This window comes from Mytilus trossulus, chromosome 8, assembly GCF_036588685.1.
Source record: "Mytilus trossulus isolate FHL-02 chromosome 8, PNRI_Mtr1.1.1.hap1, whole genome shotgun sequence".
Taxonomy (NCBI): Eukaryota; Metazoa; Mollusca; class Bivalvia; order Mytilida; family Mytilidae; genus Mytilus; species Mytilus trossulus.
In genome coordinates, this window is record NC_086380.1 from 17,155,998 (window position 1) to 17,172,293 (window position 16,296).

The following is a 16,296-nucleotide window of genomic DNA, read 5'->3' on the forward strand; positions in this document are numbered from 1 at the left end:
GTTAGAAAACATGGGGACAAAGTGTTTATTTCATCACACAAGTCACGTTTATTTTATCACACAAGTCGCAAATGGGCAGAGTTACCCGTAAATTTAATTATTGGATTAATTCCCTTTGATATTGATTAGAAAACATGGGGACAGTGTGTTTATTTCATCACACAAGTCGCAAATTTCCTCTGAACAGCTGTTATATCATGATTGTGAACATTAGGATGTATTAGGCAATTGATTTATATTATTGGTAACACTAACTTCACTTTTGACACAAGCTCAGTTTATTTCTAACCATACGATGGAAATAAAGGTGTAACACCACTAATTCAGGCCCGGCCAGAAAGTAGTACATATTTAACACAAAATAGTTCCTACGCATGGACATAACTTTCAAAATATGTAGAATATTTTATTAATTTTGGTATCAAATGAAAGCTGCATGACTGGTGATCATTGTAGAACAATTTTTGACTGATAAATTTGAATAATAAAAAAATGGCATGAAATTTAAAAAGGAGGGTACATTTTGCCTTTTTGTCAGATCGGAAGTACCTGTTTTGGTACATCCGAAGTTCGGGGAACCAGTTCTTTCTTATATGCCATGTAAGGTATGTTGATTTTTTCAGTACAGGACACCAGAAGGTGTTGCTTTGACATGCAATGATTGTCACTTTATTTGAACTTAAGATAAAAGAGCTGTGATCACTCGAAGTTGAGGAATTTAACATAGAAAGCAATGGGACCATTATTTAGTGGTGTACTTCCTAAAATGACTTACATTTGTAGGGTTGGCGCTCTAAAGTAGGGTAGGTCGGGTAACCGTAAACAGACATATATTTTTTTTGGCTAATAGGGGTACCTTTATGAAGAACAATGTTAAAAATTCTTGCCAAATGATGTTAAAGCTAATTTTTCGGTGCAAATGATAAAATTACATGTATTTTACAAATCGATGGTAAAAATTGGCCATAATCACATTAATTTTTTTCCCTAATTAACAGTAACCCATATTTATTTGAGATCTTTGACAAATCATGTAATTTGCTTGGCTGATTATTATTGATTTAAAAGAAACATTTTTGTATAAAAAATTACCTAGTTTCTAATGGGTTTAATTTAAGATTTAAATTATTTAATTAGCAAAACAGTGAAATTTATATTTTACACCTCAGTAATCACATTGGTCCAAACTAGATTTTCATTAGTATAAACTCTTGCATTAAATTTACTCACTATATTATTTCGCTCTTTTTATTGGATATAAACTTTTCCTTTGTTGTTAATTGTTTATTTATACTAATGCAAAGTGTTTTCTTTACATTTTTGAATTTGATATTACGTTGAAATTAGATATTACGTAAAAGCTACTTGGAATTTTTTGATTGCCTTTTTGAGTTAAAGTTACTTTTGAAGTTGATAGGAATGAACTTTTCCGCCGTTAAAGTATGTCTCGGGAATTAAGGGAAAGTAAGAACGTTAACTATAAACAATTGCATTGTGTGGGAATGTCTAGCCCTAATGTTACGGAGGATGTGTTCAGTTTGGAGAAGGAGATGACTCCAGTGAAGTCAAGAAGACTACAGAAAGTGGAGGAAATTGAGTCGGAGGTCGACAGCAATGACAGTGGTGAAAGCAGCGAGGAAGATGAGGAGTTGCAGAGGTTAAAGAAGGAGTTGGCGAAAGTAAAGCGGAAAAAGAAGGAACAAAAGTCGCAGGAGAAGAAAGAAAAGATCAGGAAGGAAATAGAGAAGGAGAAAAAAGAGTTAAAGAAGAAAACGGAGAAACAAAAAGGTACTGCTAAAGTAGATGATTCTCTTAACATTAATTCTTTAAGAAAATGTCCTTCAATTAAGAAAAAGGCAGAATCGGCTGTTAAGAAAATTTTAGAAATTGATTCAGATGATTCGTCTGATGAAAGTGGGGATACCACTTCTAGCTGTGAGTCCGATGAATTAAGTGATTCTATAAAAAAATCCAAAAGACACAAAAATAAAAGCAAGAAAAAGTCTGGTATATTTGATCATCCGTCAGATGAAGTGTAAAAAAGCAATTGTGGCCGCAATCAAAATTGCAGTTTGAATATGCGGTGTCTAAAATCAATTTTGATGATCTTGAGTTTAACTTATTTGTGGCTGGAGAATTGGAAATTTTATCCTCTTCAAAGATAGACGATGTCGAAAGAATTGGTAGAACAAAGCTGTTGAAAAAAATTGCGTATTATACAGAATTGTATGAGTGGAGGGGTCTGACAAAAATGTATGCTCATATAATAAGGCAGATTGAAAATGGTTTGGCTGATTGGTCCAAAGATTTCAGTGAGATTGAAACTCCCATTTTGATTAAATATGTAAAATCAGATGTCAAGTCTAAAAAATCTATTCAGTATGGGGAAAACAAAAAACCAGTAAAGAAAGAAGAGACTGTGTTTTATTGTTCGCATTTTCAAAGGAAAAAATGTGTGCATAAGGATTCACATTATGGCAAAATTCGAGGTGTCGATAAGTACCTTCAACATATTTGTGCGACTTGCTGGAGAGAAGATAACAGAAAGGCTTATCATCCGGAATCGTCAGAAATTTGTCCGCATCAAACTAAATGACCGGCAGTAAAAAATGTGTTTGGTAAATGTACAATGTTAAACCCACTAGCAGAAGTTTTTTTACCAAGTTATATGAAATCGTTGGAAAGTGACGACAAACTTGATAATGATAAGGTTGATAATCTTGACAAAGGAAATGCATTTATTAATAAGTGTACACATTTTTGTAAAAAATACAAGAAAGATTTATTGTGTGATGTAAATGTAGACACATTGAATATTAAGATTAATAAGGTTGGTTTAGTTGCTCAGGATAAACTGAACGATACTGAGTTTAAAAATACTATTGAAATACATAATCAAATTGTTCAATCAGGTTACCCAAAATGATTTGGGTTGTAGAATTCCAGTTAAATCTGGAATTAATGTAGATTTTTTTAAGGAAAATTTGATAGACTATGACGATGAAATCATTTGCGAGTTTTTACAGTTTGGTGCGTCGATTGGATATCAGGGAGAAATGTTAAATGAAGGTTCATCTAAAGTTAAGAATCATAAAGGGGCTACAGATTTTTATGATGAAATTTTGGCTTACTTATTAAAGGAAGCTACATATGGAGCAATAATTGGACCGTTTGACAAAAATCCTTTTTCTTGTCATTTCAAAATTTCACCGTTAAATTCGGTGTATAAAAAAGACTCGGTGGAACGAAGGGTCATTTTAGACTTAAGTTTCCCACCTGGAAGATCCGTAAATGATTTTATCTCAAAGGATGTTTATTTAGGTGAAAGGGTTCAATTATCGTATCCGATAGTTGATGATTTAGTCGGAATAATTAAGGATAAAGGTGGTAAGTGTCTGGTTTTTAAGAAGGATTTGAAAAGGGCCTACAGGCAAATTCCAATTGACCCAGGTGATTTGCATTTAGTTGGTTTTCAGTGGGATAATAAGCTCTTTGCGGATCGTGTTCTTCCTATGGGTTTACGGTCTAGTGCTTTGATTTGTCAAAGAATCACTACAGCTGTTAGTTTTATGTTTTATAAGATGGGATACATGGTTATCAATTATCTAGATGATTTTGGTGGTGCGGATACGGTGGATAAAGCTGATGAAGCTTATATTGCTTTAGGTGCATTACTAGATAGTTGTGGGCTAGAGGAGTCAAAGCAAAAAGGAGTAGCTCCTACTACGAGGATGGAATTTTTAGGAATCACAGTTGACACTGTGAAGTTGACTTTAGAAGTTACTTCAGATCGTGTTCTAGAGATTTCGTTGTTAGTTCAGGCTTGGTTAAGAAAGAAAAAAGCTTCTTTAAGAGAGTTACAGTCAATACTTGGGAAACTTCATTTTGTGTCCACCTGTGTACGACCCGGTAGATTATTTGTCAGTCGTTTGTTGAACTGGCTTCGTAGTGCGTTCCCTTCAAATGTCGTGGGCAGTGGACATAAGATATATAGAAAGATTCCGGTAGAGGTACATAAAGACTTATTGTGGTGGCATAGGTTTCTGTCGAGCTATAATGGTATCTCGATGATGTCTCTTGAAGATTGGTCGTCTCCAGATGAGATTTTTTCAAGCGATGCTTGTTTAGAAGGGTTTGGAGCTATTACTTCAAATCAGTATTTTCATGCTGTTTTTCCTTCTGAAATCACAAAAGATCAATTACATATCAATTGTTTGGAGTTACTTGCTATTGTAGTTGCGGTTAAAATTTGGGGGAAAACATTTTGCGGGAAAAAAATTCTGATCTTTTGTGATAATGAGGCGTCTGTTCAGGTTATCAATTCAGGTTCATCTAAGGATGCTTTTATGCAAACTTGTTTGAGAGAGCTTTGTTTTAATCAAGCAAGTTTACAGTTTGAAGTTCGAGCCAGACACATTTTAGGTGTAGAAAATAGACTTGCTGACTATTTGTCTCGATGGCATTGTAGTCATAAATACAGAGAGTTATTTAAGTCAGCTATTTCAGTAGATAGATATGAAGAGGTACCAGTTCTCATGTCAGATTTTTCATTTTTAAATAATTGGTAATTTATTTAACAGAGTTAGAGGTTCTGCGGTTTCAATGTAAAGATTCTGCTAAACATCCTTTTGCGGAGAGTACTTATAAAAATAAGAAAACTCAGTTAGAATCATATTTTATGTTTTGTATATATTTTCAACTTATGCCTGTTCCTGCTACAGTTCATGTTTTGACACTATATGCACAGTTTCTAAGTAGAAGTTTTAAATCTGACTCTATAAAGAATTATCCTAGTTCAGTAAGATATCTGCATTTATTGTTAGAATTAGAATATCCACAGTTTGAAGCTTTTCATTTGAGATTAGTATGAAGAGGTTTATGTAGAATTAAGGCACATTGTCAAAAACAGGCCTTGCCAATTACTCCTCACATTTTACTTCAAATTTATAGGAAGCTGGATATGAATAGTGCATATGATGCTACTATATGGTGTTTATTTTTACATGCCTTTTTTCTAATGTTTAGAAAATCTAATTTGGTGCCAGACTCCATTTCTACTTTTGATCATAATAAGCAGCTTTGTAGGGATAGTATTATTTTCGATTGTAAGCGTAAGCTAATATTGATAAGTGTTAACTGGTCGAAAACCATTCAGTTTGGTGAGAGAGTATTATTGATACCTTTAGTCTCGATACCAGATTCTCCATTGTGTCCCGTTCAAGCTTTTTTGAATATGAAGTCTTTAGTTTGTACTTCTGATAAGAGTCCAGCTTATTGTTTTATAAAACATAAATTATGTGTACCTGTCACGTATAGACAATTTCAGACAATATTGAGACAGTTAATTACTGAGATTGGTTTAGATGCTTGTTCATATTCTACACATAGTTTTAGGCGAGGGGGGGGCTAGCTGGGCTTTTGCAGCAGAAGTACCTACTGAATTAATTCAATTGTACGGAGATTGGAAAAGCGATGCTTATAAAAGATATTAAAAATTTTCATTAGATGATAAGATTTCAGTAGCAGAAAAGATGACGGCACATATTTCAGATGTTTTATTATAAATTTTTACAGGGAATTTCTTTGAAAAAAGGGCGACCATTGTGTCAGCGTCTATACCTAAATATGTTAGTGGAATAGATGGGTGTACAACTCAGGCCTTTCCTGGTGCCACTATTGGTCGTCTTACTGAGTTAATTTCATCTGGGAAAGTAGATTTAATTTCATTAGATTTCGTTATAGTTCATGTTGGTACTTATAATATTTCTTCGTCTCAATCCGTAGATACTATTATATCATATTTCGGAGATTTAATTCACAAGTTAAAAAAGATGACATTTGCTTAGTTGATCTTTACTTCTATTTTTCCTAGACCAGTTAATCACATGAAAACTGGAGCTAAAGTTAATAAAGTTAATACTGAGTTAAAAAGATTGTGTAAAAGAAATAATTTATTATATTGTAATTTGTATAGGAGTTTCGTACTCGACAATATTCCAGATGCTTCCTTATTTGCTCCGAGAGATGGGCTTCATTTAAATTTTGCTGGTACAGAACTTTTCAGAAAAAAGATAATCAATATTATTAAGCATCAGAGTATATAAGTTGTAATGTGTTACAACTGTGTTTTTTATTTACTTCATACATGTATATTGTTTACTGTAATTATTCTTTTTTCTCTTTTCAGAGAACTTGCATCCTGAATATGATGCTGGTTTTCCTCTAACTACTCAAGATCTACATATATTTTGAGTTGGTTTGCTGTTTTGTCCTTTCATTATCTATACACATTTTGAAAGGATGGAGCTTATTTGAAGTGAGAAAAAAGAGTGATCATAGTATGTCTGGTTTTTATCATCATTATAACTGTTTTGATACTAGTTATTATTTTATCTTTAATTTTTTTTGGCGGCCTTGCAGGCTTGGCGGATGTTTGCCAAAAAATTTGGTTATATATCTATGTTTATGTATTTTCATTTGTGTATTTAATTATTTATGATATATTGTATTTTGTAATATATTGAAAAAATATTTATATCAGGCAATACAAATTATACCTACTGACTTCCTTTTATTTCACCCACTTGATAATTGGTTTAATTTCAGATTTAAATTATTTAATTAGCAAAACAGTGAAATATATATTTTACACCTCAGTAATCACACTGGTTCAAACTAGATTTTCATTAGTATAAACTCTTGCATTAAATTTACTCACTATATTATTTCGCTCTTTTTATTGGATATACACTTTTCCTTTGTTGTTAATTGTTTATTTATACTATTGCAAAGTGTTTTCTTTAAATTTTTGAATTTGATATTACGTTGAAATTACCCACCCTCCCTCCCTTGTTAAATTTTTTTTCCGTTTATAAATTCATAGTGGCGGATGTTTGCCAAAAAATTTGGTTATATATCTATGTTTATGTATTTTCATTTGTGTATTTAATTATTTATGATATATTGTATTTTGTAATATATTGAAAAAATATTTATATCAGGCAATACAAATTATACCTACTGACTTCCTTTTATTTCACCCACTTGATAATTTTAAAGAATTCAGTAATTAGCTTATTTACTGTAATGAATATGATGAATATTATTTGCCTCATGTACAAGTTTGTTGTTTTGTCTTTAGATCTTATAGATTCCTGATAGAGAATTTACTGCTGGAATTTAAATCGTTGCAAATAGGTATTTGTGGCATACTTCCCCGTGCAGTAAACCACTATGAAAGTACTTATTGGAACATGTCAGCATTGCCAAGACTGCAGAGAGATGTTGAGAAGTTGAACGCTGGTATACAGTCTTTAACTGGTGGTTACAGTAGATGTTTTTTTTATTGATTATGCCAAGCTCTTTCAACCTGCTGTTCATCTTGGAAGGGACGGACTTCATGTTAATAGAAATGGTGCTTTTATTTTGAAGAGGACTTTAGAGAACTATTTAGCAGAGAGACAAAAGTGTGTGACATATATGAATGCAACCTAATATTATCTCCTGTAGAGATACCGCCTAAGGCCTCCTAGTGGGTCCAGGGCAAAGCCCTGGTAGGGGGGCGAGGCCCCCCGACGCTCCGCAGATTTAGCGTTTTTAAACAGTAATAACCTTATTAAAATTTGTATACTTTTGTTGTGTTTTTTTTTGTCAATTATTTGTTTCACTTCGAAATGTTCTAATACAATGAACACTTTACACGTTTTTTTTGGGGTTTCTTTTTGTACGCAATGAGTTCTTTTAAAAATCACGGAGGTTTGTTCTATATATATATATAAATATATATAGTGTCTAAAAATAGCAACAATCAACATTCAATCTATCTAGGTGTGGATCAGTTTGTAAATAAACTGATGCAGTCACTAGATTGAATTATATAAGTGTCTAAGAATGTAACTTTAACACACTAATGAGTGTTATAAAATTATGTGTTATATTTTATATATTATTCAGGCAATATTTCGCTAAACAAATTAGCTTCATCGGGCGTGTGCATCTATCAAGGTGAAATCGGATGCATGACAAAAAATATCTTTGTAGCTTGAGCTACACAAAAGTTTAACATATTGATTGATGATCTGTATAAAACAAATTTTTGCCGTTTATTGTACATAAATATTTTTTTCAAAAATTAAAACAAATAGTTGTTTTAGTTAATTAGAAGTAAAATTGGTGATTTATTCCTTTAGTTTCGGGTAGAACTGTTTTTCATCCCTCTCATTAAGTCCATCAGGTTCAAGAGTACGTAGCTGATGCATCCAGAACCTTTCTCTCTTTTTTCTCATTTCGGAGTCCCAATTTTGGTTTACCTCAATTATTTGAAAGGTGATATTTTCAAAAGTATGTCCTGTTCTTAAGAGGTGTCTCGTCATTGGACAGTTTCTTCCTTTTGTATAAAACGACCGATGATTGTTTAGTCTGATGTTGAATGTGGTTTCTGTTTCACCAACATACTGCAGCTTGCAAGTTCCACAAGTAAGAATGTAAATACTATTTTCCGTTTTGCAATTAGATGTAACATAGATGTTGTATCGCTGCTTTGTTACTGTGCTGCTGAAAGAGTGGTCAGTGTTGGCGGCTTTACAGCACTTACAGTTGCGTCTACCGCATTGTTTGTAACACCCAAATTTTGAAGTTTCGTGTTTCTTTACTTTAGATGTCACAAATATGTCTTTGAGATTCTTAGGTCTGCGATAGGCAATAAGAGGAGGTGATGGAAAAATTTCTTTTAAGGAAGAGTCATTTTCGATTAGACGCCAGTGCTTTCGGATAGAAGATGAAATATTTGTCAAATCGGGATGGAAGGTTACAACAAACGGAATTCTATCTGCACGGGTCGCCTTATTTTTGTATTCCATGAGGCTAGCTCGATCTTTTTCTTTGGCTTTATCAAAAGCGTCTGTGATATTTTTGGTTTTATATCCTCTTGATTTCAGCTGTGTTTTTAGTTGTCCCAAACGATAGTTAAGTTTGGATTCAGAGGAGCAAATTCGCTTTAGTCTGATGGCTTGACTGTAAGGTATACTCCTGGAGCAGTGTTTCGGATGACAACTTTTTGGAGAAAGGAACTGGTGTTTATCAGTTTTCTTTGTGTGGAGGTCAGTTGTCATGACCCCGTTTTTTACAAATGTGGTGGTGTCGAGAAAAGCAATTTTCTCGCTTGAAAATTCAGATGTAAATTTAATTGAGTGATGGAACTGATTACAATGATCTAAGAAATCTTGCAAATGTTCTTCAGTATCGTTCCATTTCATGTCAATATCATCAATAAAACGGAGCCATGACAAAGGTTTGTATGGCACACTCAAAAGGATGCGTTCTTCGAGATCCCCCATAAAAATGTTGGCAAAAGAAGGTGCCATTTTTGTTCCCATACTAGTTCCGTCAATCTGTAAAAAGTGCTTGTCGTTGAAAATAAAGTTGTTATTTTCAAGAACTAGCTTGAGCAATTGAACTAGACAGTCAGTTTGGGGATGTTTATCCTTTCGAGTATTCCATACTTTTTCACACGCGGCTATTCCTTCATCTTTCGGAATATTTGTGTATAAAGAACACACATCCATTGAAACCAAAATTGTGTTGTTGGGTAAAGGACTTAAGGAATTCATTTTCTTCAAATAGTCAGTCGTATCTTGAATATGAGATGGTAGTTGTTGAACATGTGGTCTGAGATAGTAATCAACAAATTCAGAAATTTTTTCGGTGGGATGGCCATTAGCTGATACTATAGGTCTCCCTGGAATCCCTTCTTTGTGAAGTTTTGGAAGCAAGTAAAATCGACCGGCTGTGCACGTTTCGTCTGGGCGTAGATAATCGTACGTATCGTCATCAATTTGTTTATCTTTATTCATTTATGAGAGGGCGTCATTAATTTTTTTGCTGATTTCTTTTGTTGGATCACATGTTAGTTCTTTATAAAATTTAGCGTTTGAGAGTTGACGATTTCCTTCTTCGATGTAGTCTGCCTTGCTCATCACTACAACGGCACTTCCTTTGTCAGCTTGTTTGATAACAATTTCGTCACGGTCTTTTAAGTTAATCATGGCTTGACTTTCTGACTTTGAAATATTTCTGACTTGTTTACCACTGATTGAAGATCTGACCTCAGCTTTGACTGATGTAATGAATGATTCCAAATTGTCGTTTTTGCTTTTAGGGGGATTCCATGTACTTTTCTTTTTAAATTTTGGGATGCATATGTCTCCTTCATCACTCTCATAATCAGATTCATTCATTCCGGCTTCTTTTAAATTTTTCTTCTGTTGTCTATTGAAATGTTCTTTCAACCGGAGACGCCTGGCAAATGCTTCTACATCTGTCTCAAGTTGTAAATTGTTGACGGTTGCTGGAGCTGGACAAAAATTAAGGCATTTACTCAATAGTTTTTCCTCAGAGGTAGTTAGTTCTATTGATGACAGATTTACAACTAACTTATCTTGAACTGCGTGTTTTTGTTTTTTAAAACGCCTTTTCCTCGCTTGTTTTGATTTACTCTCTTTTAACAAGTTTAAAATTGGATCTTCTTCAAAATGGAACTTTGTTGGTTTAAACGGTCTCGTTTGAATTTTTTATTTTGTTAAGCTTTGAAATTTTGTTTCTCTATTCTTTGAATGTCGAATAGTCGTCTTTGAATTATGTCCATGTCTTCTGGAGTAACAGACAGAGATGTTTTAATATATGTTTCATTTATCTCCGAATTAATTTGTTTGTAGCCGTAGATGGAAAAGGAGAGTAAGAGTTGAAGAAGTCGGAATGAACAATTGAATAAAATATCGTCCCAACGTTTCATAAATCTGATGGACTTGACGCCCGGTGTCTGAGGCGTTAATTTGATATTTAAACCTTTTGGTATTGTGTTGTTATCTATGTACGATTTAAGATTAGGAGCATGATGTTCAAGCTGTATTTTCTTTTTCGTTAAACTTCTTAATTTACTGAAATATGTTTTGTTTTCCATGATCTTGCAAGGAAATAGATATGAACAGATTACACAAAACAAGATGTGTAATGCGTGTTGCCTGTGAAAATAGTATATAATGTCTAAAAATAGCAACAATCAACATTCAATCTATCTAGGTGTGGATCAGTTTGTAAATAAACTGATGCAGTTACTAAATTGAATTATATAAGTGTCTAAGAATGTAACTTTAACACACTAATGAGTGTTATAAAATTAGGTGTTATATTTTATATATTATTCACGCAATATTTCGCTAAACAAATTAGCTTCATCGGGCGTGTGCATCTATCAAGGTGAAATCGGATGCATGACAAAAAATATCTTTGTAGCTTGAGCTACACAAAAGTTTAACATATTTATTGATGATCTGTATAAAACAAATTTTTGCCGTTTATTGTACATAAATATTTTTTTCAAAAATTAAAACAAATAGTTGTTTTAGTTAATTAGAAGTAAAATTGATGATTTATTCCTTTAGTTTCGGGTAGAACTGTTTTTCATCCCTCTCATTAAGTCCATCAGGTTCAAGAGTACGTAGCTGATGCATCCAGAACCTTTCTCTCTTTTTTCTCATTTCGGAGTCCCAATTTTGGTTTCCCTCAATTATTTGAAAGGTGATATTTTCAAAAGTATGTCCTGTTCTTAAGAGGTGTCTCGTAATTGGACAGTTTCTTCCTTTTGTATAAAACGACCGATGATTGTTTAGTCTGATGTTGAATGTGGTTTCTGTTTCACCAACATACTGCAGCTTGCAAGTTCCACAAGTAAGAATGTAAATACTATTTTCCGTTTTGCAATTAGATGTAACATAGATGTTGTATCGCTGCTTTGTTACTGTGCTGCTGAAAGAGTGGTCAGTGTTGGCGGCTTTACAGCACTTACAGTTGCGTCTACCGCATTGTTTGTAACACCCAAATTTTGAAGTTTCGTGTTTCTTTACTTTAGATGTCACAAGTATGTCTTTGAGATTCTTAGGTCTGCGATAGGCAATAAGAGGAGGTGATGGAAAAATTTCTTTTAAGGAAGAGTCATTTTCGATTAGACGCCAGTGCTTTCGGATAGAAGATGAAATATTTGTCAAATCGGGATGGAAGGTTACAACAAACGGAATTCTATCTGCACGGGTCGCCTTATTTTTGTATTCCATGAGGCTAGCTCGATCTTTTTCTTTGGCTTTATCAAAAGCGTCTGTGATATTTTTGGTTTTATATCCTCTTGATTTCAGCTGTGTTTTTAGTTGTCCCAAACGATAGTTAAGTTTGGATTCAGAGGAGCAAATTCGCAATTCACATGATTAACTTAAAAGACCGTGACGAAATTGTTATCAAACAAGCTGACAAAGGAAGTGCCGTTGTAGTGATGAACAAGGCAGACTACATCGAAGAAGGAAATCGTCAACTCTCAAACGCTAAATTTTATAAAGAACTAACATGTGATTCAACAAAAGAAATCAGCAAAAAAATTAATGACGCCCTCTCAGAAATGAATAAAGATAAACAAATTGATGACGATACGTACGATTATCTACGCCCAGACAAAACGTGCACAGCCGGTCGATTTTACTTGCTTCCAAAAACTTCACAAAGAAGGGATTCCAGGGAGACCTATAGTATCAGCTAATGGCCATCCCACCGAAAAAATTTCTGAATTTGTTGATTACTATCTCAGACCACATGTTCAACAACTACCATCTCATATTCAAGATACGACTGACTATTTGAAGAAAATGAATTCCTTAAGTCCTCTACCCAACAACACAATTTTGGTTTCAATGGATGTGTGTTCTTTATACACAAATATTCCGAAAGATGAAGGAATAGCCGCGTGTGAAAAAGTATGGAATACTCGAAAGGATAAACATCCCCAAACTGACTGTCTAGTTCAATTGCTCAAGCTAGTTCTTGAAAATAACAACTTTATTTTCAACGACAAGCACTTTTTACAGATTGACGGAACTAGTATGGGAACAAAAATGGCACCTTCTTTTGCCAACATTTTTATGGGGGATCTCGAAGAACGCATCCTTTTGAGTGTGCCATACAAACCTTTGTCATGGCTCCGTTTTATTGATGATATTGACATGAAATGGAACGATACTGAAGAACATTTGCAAGATTTCGTAGATCATTGTAATCAGTTCCATCACTCAATTAAATTTACATCTGAATTTTCAAGCGAGAAAATTGCTTTTCTCGACACCACCACATTTGTAAAAAACGGGGTCATGACAACTGACCTCCACACAAAGAAAACTGATAAATACCAGTTCCTTTCTCCAAAAAGTTGTCATCCAAAACACTGCTCCAGGAGTATACCTTACAGTCAAGCCATCAGACTAAAGCGAATTTGCTCCTCTGAATCCAAACTTAACTATCGTTTGGGACAACTAAAAACACAGCTCAAATCAAGAGGATATAAAACCAAAAATATCACAGACGCTTTTGATAAAGCCTAAGAAAAAGATCGAGCTAGCCTCATGGAATACAAAAATAAGGCGACCCGTGCAGATAGAATTCCGTTTGTTGTAACCTTCCATCCCGATTTGACAAATATTTCATCTTGTATCCGAAAGCACTGGCGTCTAATCGAAAATGACTCTTCCTTAAAAGAAATTTTTCCATCACCTCCTCTTATTGCCTATCGCAGACCTAAGAATCTCAAAGACATACTTGTGACATCTAAAGTAAAGAAACACGAAACTTCAAAATTTGGGTGTTACAAACAATGCGGTAGACGCAACTGTAAGTGCTGTAAAGCCGCCAACACTGACCACTCTTTCAGCAGCACAGTAACATAGCAGCGATACAACATCTATGTTACATCTAATTGCAAAACGGAAAATAGTATTTACATTCTTACTTGTGGAACTTGCAAGCTGCAGTATGTTGGTGAAACAGAAACCACATTCAACATCAGACTAAACAATCATCGGTCGTTTTATACAAAAGGAAGAAACTGTCCAATTACGAGACACCTCTTAAGAACAGGACATACTTTTGAAAATATCATCTTTCAAATAATTGAGGGAAACCAAAATTGGGACTCCGAAATGAGAAAAAAGAGAGAAAGGTTCTGGATGCATCAGCTACGTACTCTTGAACCTGATGGACTTAATGAGAGGGATGAAAAACAGTTCTACCCGAAACTAAAGGAATAAATCATCAATTTTACTTCTAATTAACTAAAACAACTATTTGTTTTAATTTTTGAAAAAAATATTTATGTACAATAAACGGCAAAAATTTGTTTTGTACAGATCAACAATCAATATGTTAAACTTTTGTGTAGCTCAAGCTACAAAGATATTTTTTGTCATGCATCCGATTTCACCTTGATAGATGCACACGCCCGATGAAGCTAATTTGTTTAGCGAAATATTGCGTGAATAATATACATGTATCAAATATAACACCTAATTTTATAACACTCATTAGTGTGTTAAAGTTACATTCTTAGACACTTATATATAAATATATATATATATGTATTTTGATATTTGTATTTGTATTGAGCAAAGAAGATATACAAAAAAGGAGGTGTGGTATGATTGGCTAGGAGACAACACTATCCATCAAAGTTCAAATGAAGTGTATGTAAGTAAATATGTATAAAAAACAATAATCAAAAACAATAACAACAAACACAGTACTCCATAATCATTTGTATATTATGTGGAGTTTCTGTTAGACATATCAAAACAATTATTCAATCTTTTGAATGTTTAACTTAAAGTCATATTAATTTTGGTCGGAGAAAAGGAATCCCAAACGACGTTTCTTCTTTACAGCAAATGTGTCAACAACTTTTTCAGTATCAATTTCCCAATGTTTGTATGCATGCAGAATGGAGAGACCAGAAAGTCTTTCTGTATGCATTGTAGATCGGACATAAGTTTTCACTCTTCTCATAACGCTAAAACTCCTCTCTGCTGTTGCTGTTGTCACCGGCATTGTCAGTAGAATCAGCAGACAAATGTAAATGTTTGGATATAAGTCACTGTTTGTCACTGGCAGAGTTTCCGAAAGAGTGGATGGCTTTGGATCTGCTGCTATATCCCACCTAACAATCCATCGTTCAACTTCCTCGCGAAATTGTGCAACATTGTTAATATCAAGGTCATCTCTAAATGTCTCAAATAAAGTATTGATAACTTCTTGATTAATCCCATCTAGCTTTGTTGGTAACAAATACTGGGCAGAAAACCGATCTTCGTTGGAAACCAATCTGCGTGTAAGTTCTTGTATTAGGTGATCAAGAAATGGCAGAAACATTGCACGTTTCCAGTACTGACTGGGCGTTTCAGCTGGTACATTTACGCGATGACGCTGTCTATCGGCAGCTCTCGGCATGGCAGGAACCTCCTCCACGGTATCGGCTACTTGTACAGCTTTCTGAAATAACTCATCCCAGGCTTCAGAATGCTGTTCCGTTTTCTGTTAAACTGTTCTATTACAACTTTACTCTCAGACACAGCTTCAATGAGATCAACAGATTTCCTTTGTAGCATTTCAGAAAGGGAAACTAAGGATTGCAAAATAGACTGTGCCGCAACCAAAGTGATAATAAAGTCAAATTTCTTGATTGAACAAGCATAGCTACGAGCTTTTGAGTCACCATGTTGCTCTAGGTTCTCTAGGGAATCAACTATAACTTTAAACGCAGTAAGAAAAGTATATAACGATTCTGATCGACTGGCCCAACGAGTTTCACAAAGGGTTTTCAGTTTCTGACGTCTATCCATTTCATCTCTAACTACTGCATTCCGTTCCAGGCTTTCTTTAAAAAAGAGGACTCTTTTTGCTGAGTAATCGAATGCGAAAGCAATAGCCTGCACAGTGTTCATAAGATTTCTAATTAATGGTTCTTCACTAGCATGTACTATTGACAAATTCAGGTTATGGGCTTTGCAATGTATGTAACTTGCTCCAGGTATTCTTTCTTTTATTCTCGATTGGACGCCTCGTGAGACGCATCGACTAAGATTTCCTCAATCTGTGACGGGAGATGACAGTGAAAAGGTCTTTTCCTTTGTATCTTGTCTCTGTGGCCCAAAAAAAACACAAGGTGCACAATAGACAGCATCATTCACAACAGAATACCTCATCCAAGAATATTTTTCAAGCCAACTCCACTGCAGCGATCTGTTGACATTTCTAATAGTCCTACAAATTAAATATTGTTACAATTGAGTTTTCCCATTTTGAAACGATTTCTAGGTGAATTTTAAAGATATAAGTAATGAAAAAAAGAAGGTGTCTGAGGACACGAATGCCCCCGCTCAAGCCGTGCAATTTTCCAAGCTATAAAAGGGCATTACTTTAAATGAATCACTGTCT

At 34.2% G+C, this 16,296-nt stretch overlaps 2 protein-coding genes across 3 annotated transcripts in view; both read left to right on the plus strand.

Moving 5' to 3' along the window:
* The window catches only part of LOC134680627 (large ribosomal subunit protein uL16m-like), a 168,992-nt gene that overhangs the window by 113,576 nt on the left and 39,120 nt on the right, over positions 1-16,296 (plus strand). The gene's annotated exons all lie outside the window — the stretch shown is intronic.
* LOC134680624 (uncharacterized) lies at positions 1,425-6,576 on the plus strand. The gene is made up of 2 exons (XM_063539739.1): positions 1,425-1,788; positions 6,188-6,576. The coding sequence occupies exons 1-2, from the start codon at positions 1,443-1,445 to the stop codon at positions 6,250-6,252; spliced, it is 411 nt and encodes a 136-aa protein (XP_063395809.1). The 5' UTR covers positions 1,425-1,442; the 3' UTR covers positions 6,253-6,576.

Coding starts and splice junctions, on each gene's coding strand:
- LOC134680624 (XM_063539739.1), top strand. CDS start 1,443: ATGTCTCGGGAATTAAGGGAAAGTAAGAACGTTAACTATAAACAATTG. Junction 1,789..6,187: donor GAAAACGGAGAAACAAAAAG/GTACTGCTAAAG, acceptor TTCTCTTTTCAG/AGAACTTGCATCCTGAATAT.